General features: G+C 40.4%; 1 protein-coding gene across 3 annotated transcripts in view; it reads left to right on the top strand.

Annotated features, from left to right (window-relative positions):
* LOC143031819 (uncharacterized) overlaps positions 1–25,398 on the top strand; it is a 28,281-nt gene extending 2,883 nt beyond the window's left edge. The window contains exons 2-7 of one of the 3 annotated variants that reach the window (XR_012967037.1): positions 3,228–4,158; positions 8,047–8,076; positions 15,369–15,502; positions 16,124–16,248; positions 21,510–23,064; positions 24,954–25,398. Coding sequence is in view for 1 of the 3 variants with exons in the window: in XM_076196142.1 (XP_076052257.1) it covers positions 3,228–4,158; positions 8,047–8,076; positions 15,369–15,502; positions 16,124–16,248; positions 21,510–21,710; positions 24,954–25,029 (1,497 nt within the window). In the remaining 2 variants the exon portion in view is untranslated. The remainder of the gene's footprint in view (positions 1–3,227; positions 4,159–8,046; positions 8,077–15,368; positions 15,503–16,123; positions 16,249–21,509; positions 23,065–24,953) is intronic. The other 2 variants (XM_076196142.1, XR_012967038.1) reach the window with 2 other exon arrangements.
* Positions 25,399–25,725: the final 327 nt, after the last annotated feature.

Here is a 25,725-nt window from a genome sequence, read left to right as displayed (position 1 = left end):
CCCCCTCCTCCTCCCCCTCCCTCCTCCTCCTCCTCCTCCTCCTCCCCTTCCCTCCTCCTCCTCCCCCTCCCTCCTCCTCCTCCCCCTCCCTCCTCCTCCTCCCCCCTCCCTCCTCCTCCTCCCCCTCCCTCCTCCTCCTCCTCCCCCTCCCCTCCTCCCTCCTCCTCCTCCTCCCCCCCCCTCCTCCTCCTCCTCCTCTCCCTCCTCCCCCTCCCTCCTCCTCCCTCCCCCCCTCCCTCCTCCTCCTCCTCCCCCCCTCCCTCCTCCTCCTCCTCCTCCAGTTTGTACCCTTTCCTTCAGCTCGCCACCCTTCTCTTTCCCACGCTACCTCCATCCTCATCCTCCTCCTCCTCTTTCCTGGAACATCACTATGTCTCCTGCCCCCCCCCCCCTCTCTCTCTCTCTCTCTCTCTCTTCCCTTTCCTCCCTTTCCCTCTCTTGCTCTCTCTCTTTTCCCTTTCCTCCCTTTCTCTCTCTCTGTCTCTCCCCCTCTCTCTTCCTTCCCTCCTCTCTTTCTCCCTGGGCTCCCTTCTTCATCTCTCTCTCTCCCTACCTCTCCCTCTATTCACCTCCCTCTCTCTCTTCTCTTCTCTCTCTCTCCCTCCCCCCTCTTCCCCCTCCCTCTCTTTCTCTCTTTCCTTCCTCTCTCTCTCTCTCTTCCCTTCCCTCTCTCTCCCCCTCTCTCTTCTCCTCTTTCTTCCCCTCCCTCTCTCTCTTCCTTTCCCTCCCTCTCCTCCTCTCTTCCCCTTCCTCTCCTCCTCTTTTCCCCTTCCTCTCCTCTTCTCTTCCCCTCCCTCTCTCCCTCTCCCCATCTCTTTCTCCCTCCCTCCCTCTCCCTCCCCCTCTCTCTCTCTCTCTCTCTCTCTCTCTCTCTCTCTCTCTCTCTCTCTCTCTCTCTCTTTTTTTTCTCTCTCCCTATCTCTCCCTCTCTCTCCTGAACAGGACAGCTGAAAAAATGGCTCCCCGTTGTGTTACAGTAACAATGGACGGCTGGCAGCTCCTTCGAATGACAATATTCACAGTAATCCCAAACGTTCCTCATTGTTATTCCGTATGGACGGTAAGACCATTTCTTCAAAGGTGGGCAAAATGTGCCGTTATGAGTGCTCAGAAAAAAAAAAAGTTTTTGAAAGATAAATTTTGCTCCGTCATTACTGGCAGAGTACTATGACCGTTTTCCACGACTTTGGTGCCAGAGACCTCAAATGTATACCAATTAGCCACGAGGAACTTTCCTTTGTCGTCTGATGCAGGGTAGTACATAGGTCGTTTGGTCGTTATGGATTGGTATGGTGTGGAGTAGTACTTAGGTCATTTGGGTTGTTTGTATAACCCCTTCTGTACTATGATGCCTATGTAGGCGTCATGAGGCATAGGTGGGTATATGAGGATGATGGCATTGATGTATTGATTATATTTTGTAGTCGTAAATGAGTGACCCCCATATTCTGTGAACGGGCCTAATCATATTTTCCATGATTGTTGATATTCAGAGCGAAAGAGAAGGAGTAATACAGCCGTAACTTTATATTCAATAATGCGAGTATTGTGATGGATCATTGCTTGTCAGGCAGCTGATGCCGCCCATGGGATTTTGATTCGTATCGAAGAGGTTAACGTCTTAAAGCAATGTTTTCTGACGTGGAATGCCAAAATCGATTCTAGAATTCTAGGAGGTCCTAGGAAGCGATGCACATCTACACTTTCCTTTATCCTTCTAGTAATAAGGTGTTCGTCAGGTGGTGGCGTGGTGCTTAGGGCCGGAAAAATGTCGAGAAACGTTGCCCTAGAGCCGGGCCCTTGTAACTTTTTTGGGTGTTACCCTAAAAGAATGTTACCCCAAAAGAATTTGTAGTAAAATGAATTTACCTCACACTTTGAAGTACTTTGGGGGGACAAACCAATTTATGTATAGAAATCATGGATAATAAACACAAAAACGGTCTCACTGAGCATAGTGAAACAGTTTCGATACTGATATTTCTCCGTTTCCGTAGTTCTAAAGATGGTGGGATCCTCGATGCATCATTCCTTTTCTCCCACTTTCATATTAGGTTCCTTCCCTTACCACATCCACATCCTAGTGTAGGCCTTATGGTCTCTTGCAGTCTCCTTCATTCTTATGTTATGTTCTTGTGTATCCATAGCACGTCCATTACTCCCCAAATTTCTAAATTACCCCATTTGGGGTAATTTACCTCTATTCCCTGACCACTGCCCTAGAGCTTTGTCATGTTCCTTGTCGTTACGAGTCAACATGGGTTAAATTCCAGCATCGTGCAAATCGTCGATATTAAACACGAAACTTGAGTCGTCCAACAGCTTGTAACATAACTTAACCATATACGTATACACACATACCAAGGACTCCTTCCACCTTATCAGGGAGGTAGCCAAAGTCCGAAGGTATAATTCCACTCCCATCCACCACCCTAACCTCCCTCCCATCTTAGCTCCTCGTGGATGACAGGTCATCCGTGCGTCTTGCCCAATGTGTAACGTAACCAAGCCATAAAAAGTAGGTCTTTTGAAAGCAAAAACGGAAAGCGGAAATTGATAAACAATATAATGCTGACCCCATAGTCACTGAGGGAATATTTTTGTAAAATATCTTGTTGATGCAGGGCTAGGTTAGTAGCTCCTAGTGCTAGCCAGGATTTAACTGGCTAGTAATTGTTGACACTAGGATAGTTTGGAGGCAAGCTGACTAACTTTATGTTAACATGGGTCAAGTAGTACGTCAAGTGGTTGTTTACAACTCACCAGCACCAGTGGCTTTAGACTAGCCCTGTGTCGATGAAGCTTTATTGAAATGGGATAAGACGACGATGATAAAGTTGAATTAATCCCCCTCCCCCCCACCCGCAAGACACAGCAAAATCAGTGACATTCAAAGGATTACAAAGGAGGAGCATGTCAACAGGAGACCTTTTGGTCCATAACTAGGTCTGATGAAAGAAAGAAATAGAAATTATAGTAATATAAATGATAATAAATAAAATGAATAAATGCATAGGTGTAGTTGAATAATAAACAAACAAGTAAATAGTAAATGAAAATAAATAGTAATAAATGAAAATCAAGCAAATAATATTCAATCCCTCGGAATCAAATGACTTCATTATATGTCTTGGCAGCCCAGTGATTGGATTTTGAACTGTAGGTTATGAACTGCTGCTTTACGGAACACGAGTTTGCGAATGGTGACGATTTCTTTTTACTTCCAGTTGCGGCTCCGGCTGGAGCGCATGGACAGGCGTGTGTCCCTGACGACCAGCAAAAAGACGCCCACGGACGTACCATCCTCGCCCTCTGTGGAGGTGAAGGAGGACGTAGAACTTTCGCCGACCCCAGCATTGAAGTCCCAGACGAACTGCGTGTCTCCGAAGGCTTGCAAGATTGAGGATGCCGACTCGCCAGTCACCAGGAACCACAAAGTCACCGAGACGCCAAAGAAGACGCCACCAAAGACGACCACCCCACCTGCTCTCAAAGTCACGTCCCCATCTGCGAGGGAACGGCGCCCGAGGAACAAGGATGCGGGGAAGGACGCCAGCCATAGCGAAAATGAGAGTGACCACGATGTTGCAACTGTCACGAGTACGGCCGTCACCACCACCACGACTACCACAACAACAGCGGCGTCGACTAAAACCACAGCCGTGTCTCCAAGAACTACTGCAGCATCTCCACGATCTGCAGCCGTGTCGCCACGTTCCGCAGCAGGATCACCCAGGTCCACAGCAGCATCCCCAAGAACGACTCCCACTCCATCGTCACCAGCCAGAGCGACCACAGAGGATAAACTCTTGCCAAAGAAGGAAGAGGAGCGGACGCGGAACAGAAGCGGCCAGAAGCGAAGGCACCAGGTGCAGCAGGAGACGCTTGCAACCTCGGAGGAGACGGACACGTCCTCGACGACAACACCAAACAAAAGAACGAGAGATAGGAGAGAGAGGTTGTCCCCGGGCGACACCCAGTCGACGACTAACAAGACGCCCAGCACCGATCAACATAACCTGCGTCCCAGAGAGAGGACGAAAGACGATGCAGGGACGCCCAAACGAGAGGGTTCGTCAGACCTACGCCCCTCCACGCCCACCATCAGGACGGCCGCCTTGGAAACAAAAAGATTACGACAGAGACTACTGTTGAAAGGTGAGGTTGTTGACGGTCGCTTTGTTTACGTTTTATCTGTATTTCAATGATGACTATCCATATTGTTATAAATATTCTAGCGATCAAATTCATGACCATATCTTATTATTTTATTATTATTATTTTTTTAATGATGCTGTACTTGTTTACTTTCTGTATTGACTTAGTATCAGGAATATTCTTGTAGAACTGAAGTACAGATTACTTTGTGATGTTGGTATTTGAGTAAATTTATGTTTTTGTATTTTTGTAATGTTTTGTATTCCAGTCTCTTTTGTTATGATTTAATATAATGAATTAAATCGAGACAGCGTCAGCTCTAGGTAGATATATGATTATGAACAGCAGTTTATCTCCTTCGTGTATCGGCCTTGTTACTTGTTCTTGGTCATCAAGGTTCCTGATGGTATGGTTTAACGTCACAAGCTCCCCCCTATCAGGAGGCTTGGACAGTGCCCCTCACAGAGGACTTTGTGGCCAGGAATTTAACAAACCATGCTCTTGGTTCACCTTTGATGGTGGCAGGGTTCGAACTGCCATTCCCTCGACCATGGCCGCAAGTAACGACGCGCTAACCTGCTGAGGCAGCGGTAAAAGTGCTCGGCATTAGCGAGAGCAAAGTCTTGAAAGTCCTGTCAAGACTGAATGAAAGAATAAAAAAGTTTTTGAAGACGGCTTCTTTAACCCTGTTGGTCCCAGCAAGTGTTCCGTTATCCTCGCTCATGGTGAACAAGGGGATAGATTGTGTGGTTGATTTATGCTAGATTAGTATATCAACAGTAAAAGTTCCGATATCGAAACCGGATGCTCGCTGGCCAAGCAGGTTAGAGCGTCAGTACTTAGGGCAAAGGTCAAGGTGGTGGCAGTTTGGACTCAGCTGCCAGCGTGTTGGACCAAGGGCATGGTTCATTAAATTCCTGGCCACAAAGTCCTCTGTGAGGTTCACAGTGTTAAACTGAATCTGATGGGAAAAACGCATCTTCATGCTCCTAGCCAGTATTAGTTTCTTGAGATCCGAGGTCACTCCCAGATCTAAATTGTAGTCAAAGGGAATTCTTTAGTTATAGTTGTGAGTTTTGGGTTATTAATTAATTTCCCTGTTTGGGGGTATTAGTCCCAGTATGGGGTATTGCCCCCTGTCTGGGCTGTTGGATATATGTTATTGTGAGGTTAGAATCACCATCATGCAGGGTCTATATGGGGCACCCCTACAGACCAGAGCCACACATCATTTTGTGATGGAGGAAATCAATTCATCGAGAAATGATAGAGGAAATAAATTCATCGAGAAATTAGGCTACTTCCTTATACTGTGGCTGTCGTGAATGGTGGGATGAGGAAGCAGAGAAGGTTGTAGAAGGGAAGAAATGAGCTTTCACAAATTGGTTACAAAATAGGATGAGAGAATCATATGAGAGGTACAAAGAGAAGTAAAGCATAAGATAAAGGAGGCAAAAAAGGGAGCAGATGTGATATATATTTCCACTTTACAAGGGAAAGGGGGACAAGTGTGAGTGTAGTAGTTTCAGAGGGATCATTTGTTGAGTGTAGTTGAGAAGGCTTATGGGAGGATTTTGATTGAGAGGATTAGGAGAGGAACAGAGGGAGTAATTGGTGAGGAACAGTGTGGGTTTAGGACAGGAAGGGGTTGTGTGGATCAGATTTTCGTGGTACGGGAGATATTTGAGAAAGCTATAGGAAAAGGTAAGGATGTTTTTTGGGCTTTTATGGATCTGGAAAAGGCTTATGACAGGGTAAACAGGAAGGCATTGTGGGAGGTTTTGCAGATATATGGGATAGGAGGAAAGCTTCTAGGAGCTGTCAAGAGTTTTTATGAGAGTAGTAGAGCCTGTGTTAGAATTGAAGAGAGTGAATGGTTTGAGGTAAAGATGGGACTTCACCAAGGATGTGTCATTGTCGTGGCAGTTCAATTTATACATGGATGGGGTGGTGCGAGAGGTGAATGCAAGGGTAGTGGTCCAGGGACTGGAGATAGTTAAAGAAAAAAGAGAAAAATAGGAGATAAGCCAGTTGTTGTTTGCAAGGGGAGAGGATGGCAGTAAATTGGAACTGAGTATGAAGGGGGAGAGACTGGAGGAAGTGGATAGCTTTAGATACTTGGGTGCGAATGTGGAGGGAAAGGGAGAAGTGGAGGTGGAGGCTAGAATGTAGATTGCGAGAAGCAAGTAAATGCCTAAGGGGAAAGTGTAATGAGAAATAGACATTTGGGAATGGATGCTTAGAGGAGATTCTATAAAGGGATGATTGTGCTGACAGCATCATATGGGACAAGCATAGAACATAAGAGAGGGAGAGTTTAATTGTGTTTGAAATGAAATGCCTGAGAAGTATGGTAGGAGTTGATAAGCTGGGTAGTGTGAGAAACAAAGAGATGAGGAGGAGAAAAGGGGTGGAAAGGGAGCTGGGAGATAGGGTTGATGAAAGAGTATTAGGATGGTTTGGACACATGGAAAGAATGAGTGAAGAAAGATTAGTAAAAGAGGTGTGGAAGGCAGAGGTGGAGGGAGTGAACATGGGGGGTGACCAAGGATGAGATGGGTGGATGGGGTGAAAGGGGAAAGAGGGGAATGTCTGTTGAGGAAGGGAGGGAGGAGACAGAAGATAGGGGTGAATAGAGAAAGGTTGTGTATGGATGATGCACGGAAGGGAGTAGGTGGGGGATGGGTGTGGGTGAGGGAGTATGTGTGAATAATATTTTGATGCAGCCCAAAGGAATTTCTCCCTGTCCTCTCTTTTTCTGCATGAGGGTATGGGTGTCTCCGATTAAATGAAGCAGCCCTGATGTGGATGTTCTGTGTATTGCTGCATTGCTTCTGACCCAGGGAAGTGGACAAGGTGTAGGGATGACCTGTCATCCAGTAGGAGCCAAGAAAAGAGGGAGGGAGGGAGGGGTGGTGAATGGGAGTTGAGTATGTGGGGGTGGAATAGGTGGGAGTGGATTTTATGCCTTTGACATTGGCTACCTCCCTTTAAAGGGGAAAGAGCCCTTGGTATATGTATATACTTGTACTTCAAATGTAACAGGAAGGCATTAGAAATATACAGTATCTGGATACATCTTGAAGTTAGGTAAAATTACCTATTGTTAGCGAGAACAAATTCCTAAAGTGATCATGACAAGTATATGATGTACGAAATTGTTGTTACTCGGATTTGTTTGAAGTTTAGGACTACGTTTTACTTGTTTGGGTTTTATGAAGACCACATTGTGGGGAGTATTTAGGGAGTGGGGGCCGTTGTCCTGTGGAGGTCAAAGAGCCATTTGACATTATGCGGAACAAGATTAATGAAATATTTCACGTAGACGAAATTTTTTAGACTTGTGTCTTGGGATAGAATTCAGCTTTCTGTTACCGTAAAGGCTTATCACACTGGGATATTTTTCCTCCAACTCTCGGAGCAGCTGTGCAGCCGGAAGTTTTTGGGGAGGAATTTGATATGCAAAAGGAGAATAATTTACATTAAACTCCGATGACAAGATGATTTTCATTTGGTCAAATAAAACAAAAAATCATAAAACACCAAAATGTTTGATCAAACACAAGAAAAATATGACGTCAGTCCTCGCTTCGCTGACGTCATATTTTTCTGGTGTTTGATCAAACATTTTGGTGTTTTATGATTTTTTGTTTTATTTGACCAAATGACAAGACATCTTGTCATCGGAGTTTAATGGGTTATTTAAATAACATTCTGTGTCAATTGTTGAGAAAACAAAACACTTTGCCAGAGAGTGATTTCACAGTGCTGAAGGTGGGCGGCACTGTCAACGAATCCGAGGTTGGAGGGAAAATAGCCCAGTGTGGTACCCTCGTAGGTTTCTTGTGTATGTGACAGCAACTAATATAAATTTGTCTTGTGTCATAGATCAAGCAGGCAGGAGGAGAGAAACACGAGGTAAACTACTTGCTTGTGTGTGTTTATGCTTGGGGGGACGGCACCTTAAAGTTGCCCACACTTCCATAATGCCTTGAAACGGAAAACTATCGACCATCGTGTTGCAGACATTTAAATTTCTTTTCGAGCAGATAATTATGACAGTCCTAACTTTTCTGCGGCAACATTCCACAAACGGAATGAATTTGAGATTGTCAAAATAAAATCTGCTGAACGGATCTGTTTTAGTTTTTCGTTTCTAAGTGTGGAATTGTGGGTAAACATAGCACGTTTATGGCTTTACTACTGCACTTGTATTTTCAATGTTTTTGGACTGTTCTACATGCATACAAATTGACTATGTAAATGTGGATTTGTCCTGATAGCAAGGTTTACACGCTACGATAAATTGTAGCGATTTATTGTAATGAAAAGGTTGTTACAATTTGTCATTACGTGTAAACAGGAGATTGTAGCGATAAATCGCTACAATCTCCTGTTTACACGTAATGACAAATTGTAACAACCTTTTCATTACAATAAAATGCTACAATTTATCGTAGCGTGCAAACCTTGCTTATGTAGATGAAAACCCAAGAACTGTGTTGTTCCAAACCCTAGTTCGTAGGGGACGTAAATTACCACAAAATCTCTTTTGGGACCAGTTTTGTCGTAATTCTCATGTTTGTTATTTTTGCCGTGTCTTTGCACATTAATACTTCTTCCACAAGGATGTTATTTTTATCCTGCTAATTTATCGATGCCATCTCTTCACTAAATTTTGTTGTCTCTGTGCCCTAACTGGTTGTTTATTTTTTATTCTATATTTATTTATTTAATTTTATTTAGTGTTCAGTTCAGCTTGATTCTATGTCGCACATTGGAGGTTGTTAATTTATTATTTCTGTGTCATAATTGTATTTTTTTTTTTAATACAGTGTTCAGTCCAGCTTGATTCTACGTCTCACATTGAAGGTTGTTAAGTTATTGATACCATCTCTTTGCTAAATTTTGTCATTTCTGTGTCCTAATTGGATTTTTTTTGTTTTTTTTTTCTGTGTTCAGTCTAACTTGATCCTATGTTGCACATTGGAGATTGTTAATTTATTGATACCATCTCTGCTACATTTTGTTGTTTCTGTGTTGTAATTGGATGATTTTTTTTCTCTCTTAATTGTTAATTTATTGATACCATCTCTTTGCTAAATTTTGTTTTCTGTGTCCTAATTGGATATTGATTTTTTTTTTTTTTTTTTACAATGTCGTACATTGGAGGTTGGTGTTTGCTGCTGACTGTTTACACTGAATGAGTCAGGCCGATTCTCACCAAATGGTGCAAATTTGAATGTCTAGAAGAAAACTTTGCTTGCAGTGTTCTACGAACACTTCGCCAATCTAACATTTGTAAAGGTCTCCGTTCATTTTGCCATTTTGTTTCTCAGTATATAATGCAAAGGTAATTTGACTTCTGAAGATTGAAAAAATATATATATTGTAACTGATGTCGTTTCTACTCAAACGAACTCCCAATGGTTGAAGAGAATCATCCGAGGCTCGCTTGGTGTAAATGCAGAGCACTTAGGGCGAAGGTGACAACCATGGTCGTAGTTCAGCACCTCCCACGAGCTCCTTGGGATCTTCTTTGGCTAGATGAAGAGAACGGTCGTCTCCCCATCGTTCTAGGTTCTCCACTGTCATTCCTCTCTTGTGTGAGCAACACATAATTATGTACAAGAAACAGATAACATTTATTCATTTTATTTTTATTTGTTTATTCATTTATTTTTTAATATTATTATTATTATTATTATTATTATTATTATTTTTTTTTTTTTTTTTTTTTTTTTTTTTTTTTTTTTTTTTTTTTTTTTTTTGCCAGACATACTCAGTTTTTACCTGTGTAGCACTAAGCAGAGAGACCCGTTACACAGCTTATGTCAGTCACGTAATCTGGCTTGATGTGAAGGTTCCTCGATACTTGTGTGAATAGGATGGTTTTCGAGTGACTAATTCTCAATTTGTCCTCTTGATGGGAACACATTTTTGTCGTGATGTGCCCAGACAAAGTTCCGAGTTCTACTCTGCTCATTTATGGTGTTTGAAACAAATAAGGGTTTAGTTTCGTTACAGAAAAGACAATTGGGAAGTGTGAAGATATGTTTACGTGTTGGCTGTGACAACGGAAAAAGTCTTGCTTTGTATGAGTCTGCTAACCAACTTGACACACTGATGTAGTAGGACTAATACAGGCGCGGATCCAGGAATGATATTTGGGGCAGGCCCGAACCAATAAGCAACAACTGATACTTGAAACATGCTGATATTTCAACCCCAAGAATAATGCTGTTGGCTTGGAGATTAGTCCAGAAACCTTAGTCTGTTTTGCTTGTAATTGTATGTAAAATCATATATAATTCACAAATATAATTCAAATCATAAATTCGCACTAAAAAGTGTTTATCCAAGGAGAATCAAATTCAAGATGAGTGAACCATACTCGGGGCATTGGGGGGGGGGGGCCATTGTATCCGCGCCTGGACTAATAGTTGAACTACACACATACGTGTTCGTTTCTGACTGACGTTAAAAAACTATAATTAAAAGAATATACAAGAATTCTTAGAAAATAACATATTTTTGGTTCGATTGTCCACACATGTTTTGTCAGATGATTTCGGTATTGGTCGCAACCCCGCAATCTCGTGTGCTTTGGGGTCGTTTTACTCCTCTTATCGGCCTTGATAACGAGTGTCGCTCGCTCATGTGCTTTGGGGTCGTTTTACTCCACATAGCAGTCTTGATAATGATTGTTGCTTGTCACTTATCCCAAAGTCCCAGACAATTTGAACTACTGGTGTGAATAATTGGGTTATTGGGTCAATACAGAAAGCAAAGGTTGCAGTTGTCAACAAAACGCTGACAATATTATTGTCAATAAATGACGACTGTGAGGACCTCTCGTACTTTTACGAGCTGTTCAGAGACGAGTTAAAAAAACAAATTGTGCTGCTTATTATAGAGACTGTGTGGTCACAAAACTGGTTAAGGAGATCGTAAAGTTATAATGAGGGATTGATCACAAAAGTGGTTCCCAATTTTTTTTTTTTTTTTTTTTTTTTTTTTTTTTTTTTTTTTTTTTTTTTTTTTTTTTTTTTTTTTTTTTTTTCAAGACTCGTTACAAAATATTTCAGCTGGTAACCAAGAAACAACCGCACCTTTGCTTCGTTTTTGCCGCATGACTTATTTCCGAGCATTCCAGTTGGGGACCAGGAAATAGTTAGAAGTTTTCATCATTTATATTTGTAGTTTGTGTGTTATTGCTCTGCTCCCATAACAAGCAGTGTTAGTATGAGTATGGCATGTTTGAGTGTAGAGTAAACACCACATGAGCATGAAACTTAGAGTAAACACCACATGAAGATGAAACTTAGAGTAAACACCACATGAAGATGAAACTTGAGTTAGAGTAAACACCACATGAACATGAAACTTAAGTTAAACACCATGTGAAGATGAAACCTAAGTTAAACACCACATGATCATGAAACTTAGAGTAAACACCACATGAAGATGAAACTTAAGTTAGAGTAAACACCATATGAACATGAAACTTAGAGTAAACACCACATGAACATGAAACTTAGGGTAAACACCACATGAAGATGAAACTTAAGTTACAGTAAACACCATATGAAGATGAAACTTAAGTTAGAGTAAACACCACATGAACATGCAACTTAAACACCACATGAAGATGAAACCTAAGTTAGAATAAACACCACATGAAGATGAAACTTAGAGTAAACATCATATGAACATGGAACCTAAATTAGAGTAAACACCACATGAACATGAAGCCTAAGTTAGAGTAAACACCACATGAAGATGAAACTTAAGTTAAAGTAAACACCACATGAACATGAAACTTAAGTTAGAGTAAACACCTTATGAACATGAAACTTAAGTTAGACTAAACACCTTATGAAGATGAAACCTAAGTTAAACACCACATGAAGATGAAACTTAAGTTAAAGTAAACACCATATGAAGATGAAACCCAAACCTCTTCAATATGAATAAAATTCTTGAGCGCAGCATCAGGTGCCTGATGTAAGATGATTTGGTGAGGCATCACAACATTCGCATTATAAGACATAAAGTTAGAGCTTTATTATTAGTTCCCTTTCACTCTGAATACTTTAATAACTACAGAAAAAAGGATCATAAGCAAGTTCACAGAATATGGGCTCTTTCAACTAAGACTACAAAATAAATAAAATCAGGACGCCGATGCTTGCATCCTCGTCCTACATTGGCATCGTCATCATACGGAAGAGGTTGAAATTATGACGTTTTGTTAGTTGATGCTTTTTCAAGAACATATATGTAGAATATGACTGTTTTTTATATGTCCCATTGCGGATGATGAAGGGATGGGCCACGGTATCCCACAGGGTGCCACTTAACCACTTTGGTATGTCGATGCCTACGTAGGCGTCATGAGGCACAAGTGGGTACGCAAGGATGCTGGCGTCAGTGTCTTGATTACATATATATATTTTTGTAGTTGTACATGAGTTAGCCCCAGATTCTGTGAACTGGTTTGATCATGCTTTCTGTGTTTATTATTACTCAGAGTAAAAGAGAGTGAGTAATACAGCAGTGACTTTATATTTTTATAATGCAAGTAGTGTGGTGCAAATTACATATGGCAGCCGATGCTGCGCACAAGAATTTGAGTCTTACTGAAGTGGTTAAAATCTTTATCACTACAGGCTTGTCCAATGTCCGAGCCTAGTGTTCCTTGGTTATCCATTCCAAGATGTGTAAATAGCTTAGAGATCATATTCTACACATACATAATTGAAAAAGCTTCAGCAGACGAAATGTTCTTTTAATAAAGGTTTCATCCACATGTGGTGTCTGCTCAGACCATTTGGTCGGCAATTGCCACTTTGAATCGTCCCATGTTTGAGTGTGACCACATTGTTTGAAACGTTCTCGACGAAGAAATACTAATGAAAATATGGTGTCTGCTCAGACCATTTGGTCGGCAATTGCCACTTTGAATCGTCCCATGTTTGAGTGTGACCACATTGTTTGAAACGTTCTTGACGAAGAAATACTAATGAAAATCCGAGGTAAAACCCGTCACTCGCTCAAAATTCTCATCAAATGTAGCCAGTTTGAATAGCAGGAAGATGATTTTGTTTACAGTATTCTAGATTTCCCTAAGGAATCGACAGTCGAATATCCATATAGATGTAACTTCTCTTAGTTCGTCATTCAGCTCCTCAAGTTATGATGCAACATAAAAACATAATAATGAAGGAGACTGCAAGAGACCATAAGGCCTACACTAGGCAGCTCCGTATCCATCACCACCTGTCATCCCCATCCATAAAGTTGTCTAATCGTTTCTTAAAACAACTGATAGTTTCAGCGCTTACTACAGGGTTACGAAGTCTATTGCATTCGTCAACCACCCTATTAGTAAACCAATTCTTGCCTATTTCCTTAAATCTAATTTTATTCAGTTTAAATCCATTACTGTGAGTCCTGCGACACTTGGAGATTTGAAAAATGAATGGAACCTAAGTCATTTCTACTCAAATGAACTTGCTTGAGTCGTGTATGTATGACGGAGGCTTAATAGATAACTTGGAAGAAGAGGAACAGTCTTTGTATAGAATGTTTTACAATGTGGCAACACTTTTAGTAACTTTTATTTGTAATGTTTTTGTTAATGTGGATGCCTTAGCATTTCCATTTATACTTTTTATGCAGTCTATATAAAAATGTTTCACCATAGGTTTGTGTGCATTGTTATAGTTCAGTGGCTCTCAAACTTGTTCGTGAGCAACCCTATTTGGAACATTTCAATCCTTCACAACCCAGAATAAAGTCAAGAGAAACAAAATGGACAGTGGTATATACACTTTACTTTGGAAAAAAAAAATGATGTGTACAGATTTTCTTTAACAAAACTAAATTAACAGAGGATGAACACTCATTATATAAGTAATGTGCAGTTAAAAGAATAATTTAATTAGTCAAGTATTTGAAATACTCTGGAAATGTGAGAATTTCCCTTTGTCCCTGCGACCCATCAAAATTGATCTCGTGACCCAACTTTGGGTCCTGACCCATAGTTTGAGAACCACTCTTATAGTTAGATAAGTATGAACCAACGTCTTCCAGTTATTTTATTTTATTTTATTTAAGATGTGAGGGAAACAAGGGTGGTGGACGGGAGTGTGTGGGGGGGTGGCTTTGCCTTGGCTACCCCCCTATAAAGGTGGAAGAAGCCTTGGTATATAGATTTTTTTTTTTTTCTTTTCTCTCTCACTGAAGTCTGCATGCAACCTGCACACAATATGGCAACAGCTCAAGCCAGTCAGCTGTTGCCAGACAGTGGGTATGATATATTGTTCGCCACGAAGTTCCTCCACATCTGAGCAGATGTGGATGAATTTTACAGCTATTGGGTAGATGCCACAACCATTGACGTGATTTTGTGTGTATGTACGAAGTCTTTGCACTGTCAATTGACGGAAAATGTGATGTCACAACAACAGTTGGGTTGCGAGTTTGGATGTAGTTCAATATTCTACTTTATTATGATTTGTTTTATTTTATTACTTATTCATATGCATAAGGAATCACATGAACTTGTGATTCTAGATATGCAGAAAAACCACCGAAGGAAAATAATAAAATGATGACTGAGCGCTTTCGTCTATTTAGACATTTTCAGGGTACCCTGAAGATGTCTAAGTAGATGAAAGTGCTCGGTCATCATTTTATTTTCCTTGGTGGTTTTTCTGCATATATTTAAGCATCTGTGGGATGGGTAAAGGCAGGTTGTATGCCTTGGTTAGGCAAACCCTTCAAAAGGGGGAAAGGGCTTTTTGATATATGTGTGGACCCTCTCTCTCTCTCTCTCTCTCTCTCTCTCTCTCTCTCTCTCTCTTGCCCTCCCTCCCCTCTTGTGTCTCTCTCTTTTGCTCTCTCTCCCTCTTTCCCTCCCTCTCTTTCTCTACTTCTCTCTCTAGGTTTATAATTCGAGCTAAGAAATGATGTGTCCCTGAACTTAGTGTTTTGTTTTGTGTACTGAAAATCGATATAGCTACAGTTAATTTTATTTTGTCTTATTCCCCGCCCCGCCAGCCAGAGCAACCTTGAAAGTAATGAGGATAACATTTATTTATTTTTTTATGATTATATTTAATTGGTCTGATAATTGTTTTCGTTAAGTGACGTTCGTACCAAAATCCGACTTTGTTCTCACTCCCCTTTGCTCCTCCTGGCAGGCCAGCCCCAGGATTCCAAAATCGTGCGCGGAGAGGGTGTCCTGACCACCACTCTGCCATATTTTCTCCCGACGCCAAACATTCCTTGCGAAGAGCTGTCAGGCGGAGAGGAACCTACGCAAAACGTTGTCGAGGTGAGGCATCGCTTCGTACGTGTGTTTGCAATTTATAGACGCAGGCCAAAGGCTGTAGCGGTTTCTATTTCTGTATACCTTCCCAATCCATAGAGGTGATCATTACTGTTGTATAAGAAATAGGACCTCGTATTTGTTCGATTCCTTGGGAGCGGGTACATGGCTTTGTCATGGCTACCCCCCATATAAGAGGGAAAAAATCTTTGTTATATACTGTGAGACCTCTCAATAACGGATGTTAATTAGCTGTGTTTTCGGTGTTTTGGAGTGGTTTTTGGGTGGTATAGTGATTGGACACACTAAACAACAGCAACAAAAACACAGAAAACACAGCGAAAACACCACAAACACAGCCAATGAACATCCAATAATGAGAGGTCTCACCGTAGATGACTTCCTTGGCCATGTGTTTACGTAATTGCAATATACAGGAAAGGAGTATAATAGTCATTAGATCCCATCTCTCATTCTCTAATTTTCTGTATGGTTTAAACTTAACTCTATATCCTTGATTTCTAGTTGTCGTATTTAGATCTAAACTCGTGTATTGTTTAAACTTGGGCTACATCACCTTCAAAGCTGTTCCATGTATTTATTTTTTTTTTTGTTCGATTCCTCCAGATCCCACGTTGGCGGAAGCGCTTGCTCACCAGTCTATATGTGATGGAGGGCACAGAGAACTTGGATGACGAGATTTTCAACAAAAGACACGCTAAACACGAACAGGACGAGAAGAGAAGGAAGAGGTGAGTGACGTAACGAATAAGAACGGTGGTCCTCCACCTTTGTCCCATTCCCGCCCTTCACGAATTTTTTACGTTTGTACGGCTCTCCCTTTCGTTGTTCTCCCAATTCTTACCCTGCCAAAAAAGGTTATATATATATATATATATATATATATATGTATATATATTGTAGTGAGGCTACTATTGGTGAATAGAAAGAGGTTTTGGTGAGTTTGTCTCCCTTTATCGTAAGGTACGAGTGAACTGATTTTACATGTGGCAGGAGCCGCTATATATACCACATGGGTAAGTTACCCGTGGTGTGTAATTATACAATTGCACCGGGTTAGGTTAGGCCGGGTCAAGCAGGGTCACACAGGCAGAGAAGCGTCAGGTCGTGTGCGACACCATGCACGCTCCACGCTATGTGATTGTCACGGCTGTACAATATATATATATATATATATATATTAACAACCACAACGCACTTTAATTCTAAGCCATCATCATCGGGAGACCCAATGGGGCCACATGCAGAAATTGAAATATGGTAGTGCCGAGGACTCGAACTCAGCGATCATATGACAAGTGCCGTAGTAACTAACCAACTACGCCATCTCTCCTGATGGTGTAGTTGGTTAGTTACTACAGCACTTGTCATATGACCCCTGAGTTTGAGTCCTCGACAGAACCATATTTCAATTTCTGCATGTAACTCCATCGGGTCTCCCGATGTTGATGGCTTAGAATTAAAGTGCGTTGTGGTTGTTAAAATGTATCTCTAATCACTGGGACACATTCAGTGTTGTACATATATATATATATATATATATATATATATATATATATATATATATATGCAAAATAATCACTGGAGAAGAGAAACTTGTAGACAGTACTTACGTATATTACATCTTCAAACTAAATGAGATATGGAGTTGTGTTTAAGTGTAAGTGTCAGGTAGCAACCGTAGGGGGGAGACAATACAATGTGGGGGGGGGGGTTGACCTTACCTCCATTGACCTGACCCAACACACATGGTTCAATCCGGCGGGAACATCTTGGTCACCATTTAGGTTAACAATTTATCACATTTAAAATGTCCATAACTTAACTTTATACTTTTATCAAAAGTGCCTGATATTAAGCACGATTCTATTATATTCCTTTCATGTAGATTCTTCCCTTTGGCTAAAATTGTTGCCTTAGACCAATCATTATGATGGTTGTATACTGCTTTGTGTTGAAATAACACATTATTTTCCTGGGCAGATCTAACACTATGATAATAATAATAGTGGCCAATTAAATGAAGTGGCCTTGCTGTGGATGTGCTGTGTATTGCTGCATTGCTTCTGACCCCCCAAGGCAGTGGGCGGGTTACATGTATGACCTGTCATCCATGAGGAGCTAAGATGAGAGGGGAGGAAGGGGTGTTTAGAGGGGAGTGGAGTTATGAGTGGAATGGGTGGAAGTGGAATTATACATTTTGACTTTGGCTACCTACCTTGTAATAGGGACAAAACCCTTGGTATATGTATGTATTTATTTTGTTATTATTATTATTACTTCTTACTTCTGCTCCCAGGTAGGCTTTCAGCCTGTCAGGCGGGCCTGCACACTTCTCCAGATTGTTCTCTCAAAGCTTCCTTCTTCCCTCATATCCTCTATTTTTCCTAATCCATTTGCCTCTAGGATTTCTTCAACGCCATCTTTCCATCTTTTCTTCGGTCTACCTCTAGATCTGCTACCTTCTAGTCTCCAGTTCCATCTTTTTTTTTTGCAATTCTCTCTTCATCCATTCTCTCCATGTGCCCAAGCCACCTTTGTTGTGCCTTTTCTATTTTGCTTCTAGTTGATTTTACTCCAATCATTTCTCTTATTTCATCATTTCTAATTCGATCTCTTTTGGTTTTATTTACTATTGCTCTCAACGTTTTCATTTCTGCCGACTGAATTCTGCTCCAGTCTCTTGATGTTAATGTCCAGCTTTCAGCAGCATACATTAAAATCGGTACCAAAACTGATTCAAAAATAGTTTTCTTTGCCTCCATAGGTACATTTATATCTTTTAGGATAGGGTACAAGGCTCAGACACCTCTACTGTACTTTGATATTCTTTCAGTTATCTCTTCCCTATTCTTGCATCCATCTTTTGTAAATACGCTTCCCAGATACTTAACACAATGTGCTTCTTTAACATTTTCATTTTCAATCATTATTTCTGCAATGTCATAATTTTCTTTTGTGATGGTTAGTATTTCAGTCTTCTGAATATTAATGCTTAGTCCCGCCTCATTAAAGCATCTTTTCCAACAATTTAGAGCTCTTTCTAACTGTAATCTGTCGTTACTCCAGCAGGCAATGTCATCTGCATACACAGTATATCTCCATCCCCTTCTCCTTGATCTCTTATTCTCTTTTTATACTTTTTGATAATGCTATCCATATATGCTATGAATAATAATGGGGACAAAACACTTCCTTGTTTCACTCCTGTTGTTATATCAAACCATTCATCTTTCTCATAACCAGTTCTAACAAGACACGAACATGGCTTATATGTACTCTCTATGGCTTTCTGCAGTTTGCTTGTCATTTTATACTCCTCCACTAAACATTTCCATAATTTGTTTCTTGGAACGGCAGTCAAATGCTTTTGCCAAGTTTATAAAAGCACAATACAAATTTTTGTTATACTCCCAGCATTTTTCCATGACCATTCTTAAAATAAAAATGGGGTCAGATGTACTTCTATCTTTTCTATATCCAAACTGTTCTTCTCCTAGTTTTGGCTCTATCACTATTCTTGCTCTCTTTTCTAGGATTCTTTCATAAAGTTTAGCTACTTGATTGATGAGAGAGATACCTCTGTAATTACTACAGAAACCTGAGTCGCCTTTACCTTTATAGACCGGTAGTATAATGGTCTTACCCCAACTTTGTGGAATAGTTTCTTCTTCTCTCCAGGCCTTGTTTAATAGTGTCAATATCTTCTCTTTTAGGGCATTGCTTCCCTCCTTTATCAGCTCGATCAGTAAGGCATCACACCCCGGTGCTTTATCGTTTTTCATCTTCTTCAAGGCTTCTTGTAGCTCATTTCTTGTTATTTCATCATCTTGGTCTTGTCTCTCTTTAATGTCCTCTTCGTTCTCTATACCTTCATCTATGTCTTCACCTCCCACATTCAGTAGGTTTTTAAATTAACTCTGCCATTTCTCGTTTATCTTGTTGGGTTCTAAAATAACATTACCTTTGTCATCTTTAATGTTATGCACCATACTCTTATCTTTCCTATATGGTTTTGCTAATCCAAAGATTTTCTTCTTACTACCTTTTAGATCTTGTTCTATTGTCTCTCCTAACTTCTTCCAAACATTTTGTTGTGCTGTTCTCTTCGCTTCTTCTGCCTTATTTCTTGAAGTGACATACTCTATTCTTGTTTCAGGTGTTTTATGTCTCAACCACTTTCTAAGTGCCTTCACTTTTTCTTTTACTGCACACTTTACTTCCTCTGTCCACCATGGTATATGTCTTTTCTTACTTCCTCCCAACATTTTTGTTCCTAACGTTTCTTCTGCTACACCTTTTAATTATTTCCTTCAGATCTTCCCAATCCTCAGCTGCTTCCTCTCTCAGATTAATTTTCTCATTTACTGCTATATATATATTTTTTTTTTTGGGGGGGGGGGGGTTGGGGGGGGAGTGTATGTATTTATTTTGTGGGGAGAGGGTATTTTTTTTTTTTTTTTTTTTTTTAATGGTGATTTATTTTATTATGATTATACACACGTGTATATATATATATATATATATATATTTTTTTTTTTAGGGAAATGTAGTGGTGAATGATTCACCTCCATTACATTTCCCTAAAAAAAAAAATAATAATAATAATAAATAAATAAATAAATAAATAAATGAAAATAAATATATATATAAAATCACACCCCCAGACAAGGAACAATGACCAGTGCATAGGGTCCTGTGAGGTGGATCTTGAAACTTTCCATATTTGAAACTCATCAACCGCATCACCTCCGTCAGGAGTTGCAGCCTTGAGGGGCAGACACCTGTGCCATAAAAAGGCAGAATGCATTAACTTTTTTTTTTTTTTTTTCTCTCGCTCTCTCTCTCTCTCCACAATTTTGGTATCTTTTGGAATTGACAAAAAGAAATGAACCTGATTCTTAAGGCGGTCTAATCTTGTCTCACTGTTATATTGGGGTCTCAACAGACAGGCTGCATCAACTCCATGTTTTCTACGTTCTCGGAAGGCATAACACATTGACAAACCTTTACCATCAATTTCCGCTAAACGGGATTTTGGAGTTCATGCATTTTGACTTTTTATAGTAGAACCATCAATTTCAACTGTGGTTCTTACTCAAACTTGATCAACTTCAACTGTTTCTTTCTCTCTCGATCAACTTCAACTGTGTTTCTTTCTCTCAATCAACTTCACCTGTTTCATACTCTCTCTTGATCAACTTCAATTTCTTTATCTCTCGATCAACTTCAACTGTTTATTTCTCTCAATCAACTTCAACTGTTTCGTACTCTCTCGATCAACTTCAACTGTTTCTTACTCTCTCTCGATCAACTTCAACTATGTTTCTTTCAATCAACTTCAGCTGTATCTTACTCTCTCTTGATCAACTTCAACTGTTTCTCTCAACTTCAACTATGTTTCTGTCAGTCAACTTCAACTGTTTCATTCTCTCTCAATCAACTTCAGCTGTTTCTTATTCTCTCTTGATCAACTTCAACTGTTTCTTACTCTCAATCAATTTCAACTTGTTAACACATGAGAAGCTGTCAACCCTCCACTCCCTCTGTCAACCATTTTCTGTTGATGACGTAGATACAGTCCCATACTCACACATGACAGACAACAGTCCAACGTATCTTCCCAGAGAGATCTACAGGAGGATCTGAAGATTTGCTGGCCACTGTGGGGGCCGCAGGTTTTCCATTGCGTGGAAATCAAGCCAATGATTTATTAATTGATTAATTATCCCCATGTATTCTCACAATGTACTTTCAACTCTCCCCTCCTCTTCTTTCATTTTGCCCCATCCCTCTCCTGTGTCCATCCATTATCATTATTTTATATATTTATTTATTATTATTATTATTTTTTTTTTATATATTTTTTTTTCATCCGACTTAGTTATGGGCCAAAAGGTCTCCTGTCGGCATGTTCCGCCTTTGTAATCTCGCGGGTGTAACCATAACCGCAACGAAGTTCGTGAATTTAAATTTTTTCCCTCCATTTCAGATGGGACTTGCAGCGTTTGCGGGAGCAGCGGCGATACGAGCGTTTGCGTGAGCGGTACGAGGGGCGGCAGGGTGGAGGGGACAGCCAGGAGCCTTGCGACCTGTCCCTATGGCCGATGCCAGACTCCGCCCGATACCTCCACGTGGACGATTCAGTGCCAGTCTGTGCCTTCGGACACGCACTCGCCACCTACACTCCAAGGTGCGTGCGACGGCATGTGCATTCGTGGCTGGGTGACGAAGATGACGAAGGAACTCGCAAGAGCTATTATTATCGGTTTGGATACATGGAAAGAATGAATGAAGAAAGATTAGTAAAAGAGGTGTGGGAGGAGTGAATATGAGGGTGCGTCCTAGGATAAGATGGATGGATGGGGTGAAAGGGACATTACAAAAGAGAGGAATGTCTGTTGAGGAAGGATGGGAGAGGACAGAAGACAGGGGTGGATGGAGAATGGTTGCATATGGATGATGCTGTGATGAATGAGGTGGAATGGGTATGGTGAGTGAGAAATAAATTGATGCAGCTCGAAGGGATTTCTCCCCGTCTTCTCCTTTTCTGCATGAGGGGATGGAGAGATGGGTTCGCCAAATTAATGAAGTTGCCTTGCTGTGGATGTGCTGTGTCTTGCTGCATTGCTTCTGACCCAGGGCAGTGGGCAAGATGCAGGGATGGCCCATCATCCAGGAGCCACAAAAAGAAGGAGGGAGAGAGGGGTGGTGGATGGGAGTGGAGTGGATGTGGGGATGAAATGGGTGTGAGTAGATTTATGCCTTTTGACTTTGGCTACCGCCCTTATAAGGGCACCCTTGGTATGTGTTTAACCATTACTGCGTAAAAGGAGCGAAAGGAGGGAGAGTTGAAACGGATGAAGAGTTGATGACTGAAGACTCGTATCTGGTTTATAGAATATTCCAAGTGGATGAAGAGAGAGTTGCCGTATGATAGATTCGATCCATCAGTTGCCCGAGGTCTCTTGTGCAGGAGACACAAGGCTCTCGAGTAGTGTTAGGTTACAACGTAAGGTACAAGTCAGCGAGAGACAGGAATTAATCAAACTTCAATTCTCTCAGGACTGTTTATTGGAAATATAATGCGAAGGATAGGTGAACAAATCAGATGTCTCGTCGGCAAAACAGTAAGGAGGACATATGAAACATTTTATATCACCACAAATACATTTGTTTTCGTATTACGATTTATACTTTATGGAATAATAATACTAACATTTGCAGACATTTACACAGATATGAGAGCCGTAACAGTATTAACCCCTTCAATACGGGCCAAAATCTCGCGGGCAGCATTAGCTGCCAGACGTGTGATGTTGCGTCACAATACTTGCATCATAAAAAATAAAGTCACCGCTGTATTAATCATTTTCTCTTTCACCCATGAATTTGATAACCATAGAAAATATGATGAAGCCAGTTTACAGAGTATGGGGGTCACGCAGGTACAACTACAATAAATATAATCAAGACGCCGATGTCGGCACCCTCGCATACCCACTTGCTCCTCATGACGCCTATGTAGGCGTCACCATATGGATGGGGTTAGTGTTAATTTCCATAATGTATGATTTAGCAGGGTGGTGATAATACAGATAATGAGTTATGGTGCGTGAATTCTACAGAGAACATTTTATATCACCACGAATACATTTGCTTACATATTATGATTTTTACGTTATGTAATAGTAATACTAACATTGACAGACATTTACATATAGATATGAGAGATGTAAATAATGTTATATTTCCATAATGCAAGTTTTAGCAGGGTGACAATATTAATACAGATAATGATTTATGGTGTGCGAATTCTACAAAGAACAAATCTTCAAGGCATGACCTTGCTACAAAGTGTTGTAATTTGGTGAGACTAGAATAGCCGAGGGTAGTGTAAGGTGAGGTGTTTGTATATTTACCTTACAGTGAGTCTTCCTTATATGGTAATTCTTTATCCGGCAAATTCACAATTACGGTATTTGGTAATTACTATCCTCAATTCTATTTACGGTAAGAAAAATTCACAGATACGGTATCCACTCGTATCCTAAGAAAAATTCACAGATACGGTATCCACTCGTATCCTATTATTACGTGTTACAATGGGTTCGGTATACGCTCATTTCAATTTGCGGTAAGGTTTTCAGGAATGCATACGTACCATATAACAAGGACTCACTGATATAGCTTGTTGGGTCCCGTCTCCTACTCTCCACTTGATGATACATGCTGAGCCTCATGGTCACCTTCCATTCCAACTTAACCCATTCAACTCCGATGACAAGATGTCTTGTCATTTGGTCAAATAAAACAAAAAATCATAATAAAACAACAAAATGTTTGATGATCAAACAGCACCAGAAAAATATGACGTCATCAATCCTCCTCGAGGAGGACTGATGACGTCATATTTTTCTGGTGCTGTTTGATCATCAAACATTTTGTTGTTTTATTATGATTTTTTGTTTTATTTGACCAAATGACAAGACATCTTGTCATCAGAGTTGAATGGGTTAATCCATATCCCTGATTTCCAATTATCATAGATAAGAATTCAAGTGCGTGTATGTGTAATGATCGTTTTAAATGTACAATGTGTATCAATTTTTTAAGACTTACACTTTATGGCTACCTCCCTTGTAAGGGGGAAAAAGCCTTGGTATATGTATGTGTATGTATGATTTCCAATTATCATAGATAAGAATTCATGTGTGTGTATGTGTAATGATTTTTGTTAAATACACAATGTGTACGAATTTTTTAAGACTTACACTTTTGGTGAAATCAAGTAAATGTAAACCAGTTTTTAATGAGGTTGTAAGATCAATATTTCAGTCATTAGTGTTTTGTTTAATCTTTTCTTATGAGCTAAGCGCTCCCCCCCCCTTCTCCAGTGACAAGTGGTTGGTGTTGGATTTGTACCTGATCGTATGGCACGGAATGTGTGTTGGAAGTGGGTAGGAACAACTCCTACCGTGTAGTTAATGAATGGAACAAACTTCCTGCAGAGGCAGTGCAATGTAGTTCAGTTCAAAGCTTTAAGATTTGTTTAGATAAACACCTAAGCAAGATGTTGTAATGACTGCCATTTATTTTATATTATTTGTTTGTTTATTATTATGTACTTTATTTTTATTTATCATTAGTTATTTGTCAATTTGATATTACTATTTACGTGTTTGTTTATTGTTTAACTATACCTATGCATTTATTTATTTTATTATTATTTATATTATTATAATTTTTATTTATTTTTCTCTTATTTATTTATCATTATCATTTTTTTCCACACCCGACCTAGTTATGGACCAAAAGGTCTCTTGTCAACTTGCTCCTCCTTTGTAATCCTTTGTTTCTTATGAGTCAGAAGAGGTATTGCAGTGTATCGTAAAACACAGTGGACGTAACAACTGTGGTTCTGTTGTCTTTCCAGTGAATTTTGGCTGCCATGGCTAGCTGACGGCAACAGCACCAACCCTGGCATGTCGACGCGACGGAGGAAACGATAACTACCAGCAGGGAGGAACCCAATCTACGGCAGTGGAGGAGGAGGAGAAACGGTGGCACGGCCGTGCAGGCCTCACACATACACATGCAATCGCCAAACAGGCTACTGTGCTCGCAGACACAGTCGCAGATTTGTTTATGTCGACGTGCACACTCGCCTACGGATGTGGTCGTATGTAGCGGTTGCACAGAATAAATCGGCCATTATTGGCTCAGCAGCGCGGCTCTTCCGTTGAGGGGTCCGTTTGCTGTACAGTCGGGTGAGGGCATCAGGTTCTTATAATTTGTCTCTGTATTTGTAATTAAACCTATACTTGATTATCAGACAAAAAAAAAAAAAAATAATGGGAATATCAAGAACACAAAACTGTGTCAGGTATGTGTGTATGTATACACTTGTATACATACACACATACACATCCCACTTGTGTTTTATTAAAAAAAAAAATTGATCATATACTGTACATCGATGAACGACCACGGAAATTCTCGTTGTTGAGTCGGCTGGAAGTACGAACGTCTGAAGCACTGAGCTTTCTGTGCCTGGAGTTGACATTGTTACGTAGAATATTAAAGAAAAAAATATATATAAAACTAAAATATATATATATATATTATATATAGCGTAAGGAGTGCGAGAGGATATCTGTAGTGTTTTTCCTCTTCTTTGCCTGTACGAGTGAATGGTTAGCGCGAAT

The sequence above is a fragment of the Oratosquilla oratoria genome, chromosome 12 (genome assembly GCF_046742065.1).
Source record: "Oratosquilla oratoria isolate Oo_2021 chromosome 12, ASM4674206v1, whole genome shotgun sequence".
Taxonomy (NCBI): domain Eukaryota; kingdom Metazoa; phylum Arthropoda; class Malacostraca; order Stomatopoda; family Squillidae; genus Oratosquilla; species Oratosquilla oratoria.
Note: the sequence above shows the minus strand (reverse complement) of the source record. Positions and strands in the feature narration are given on the sequence as shown.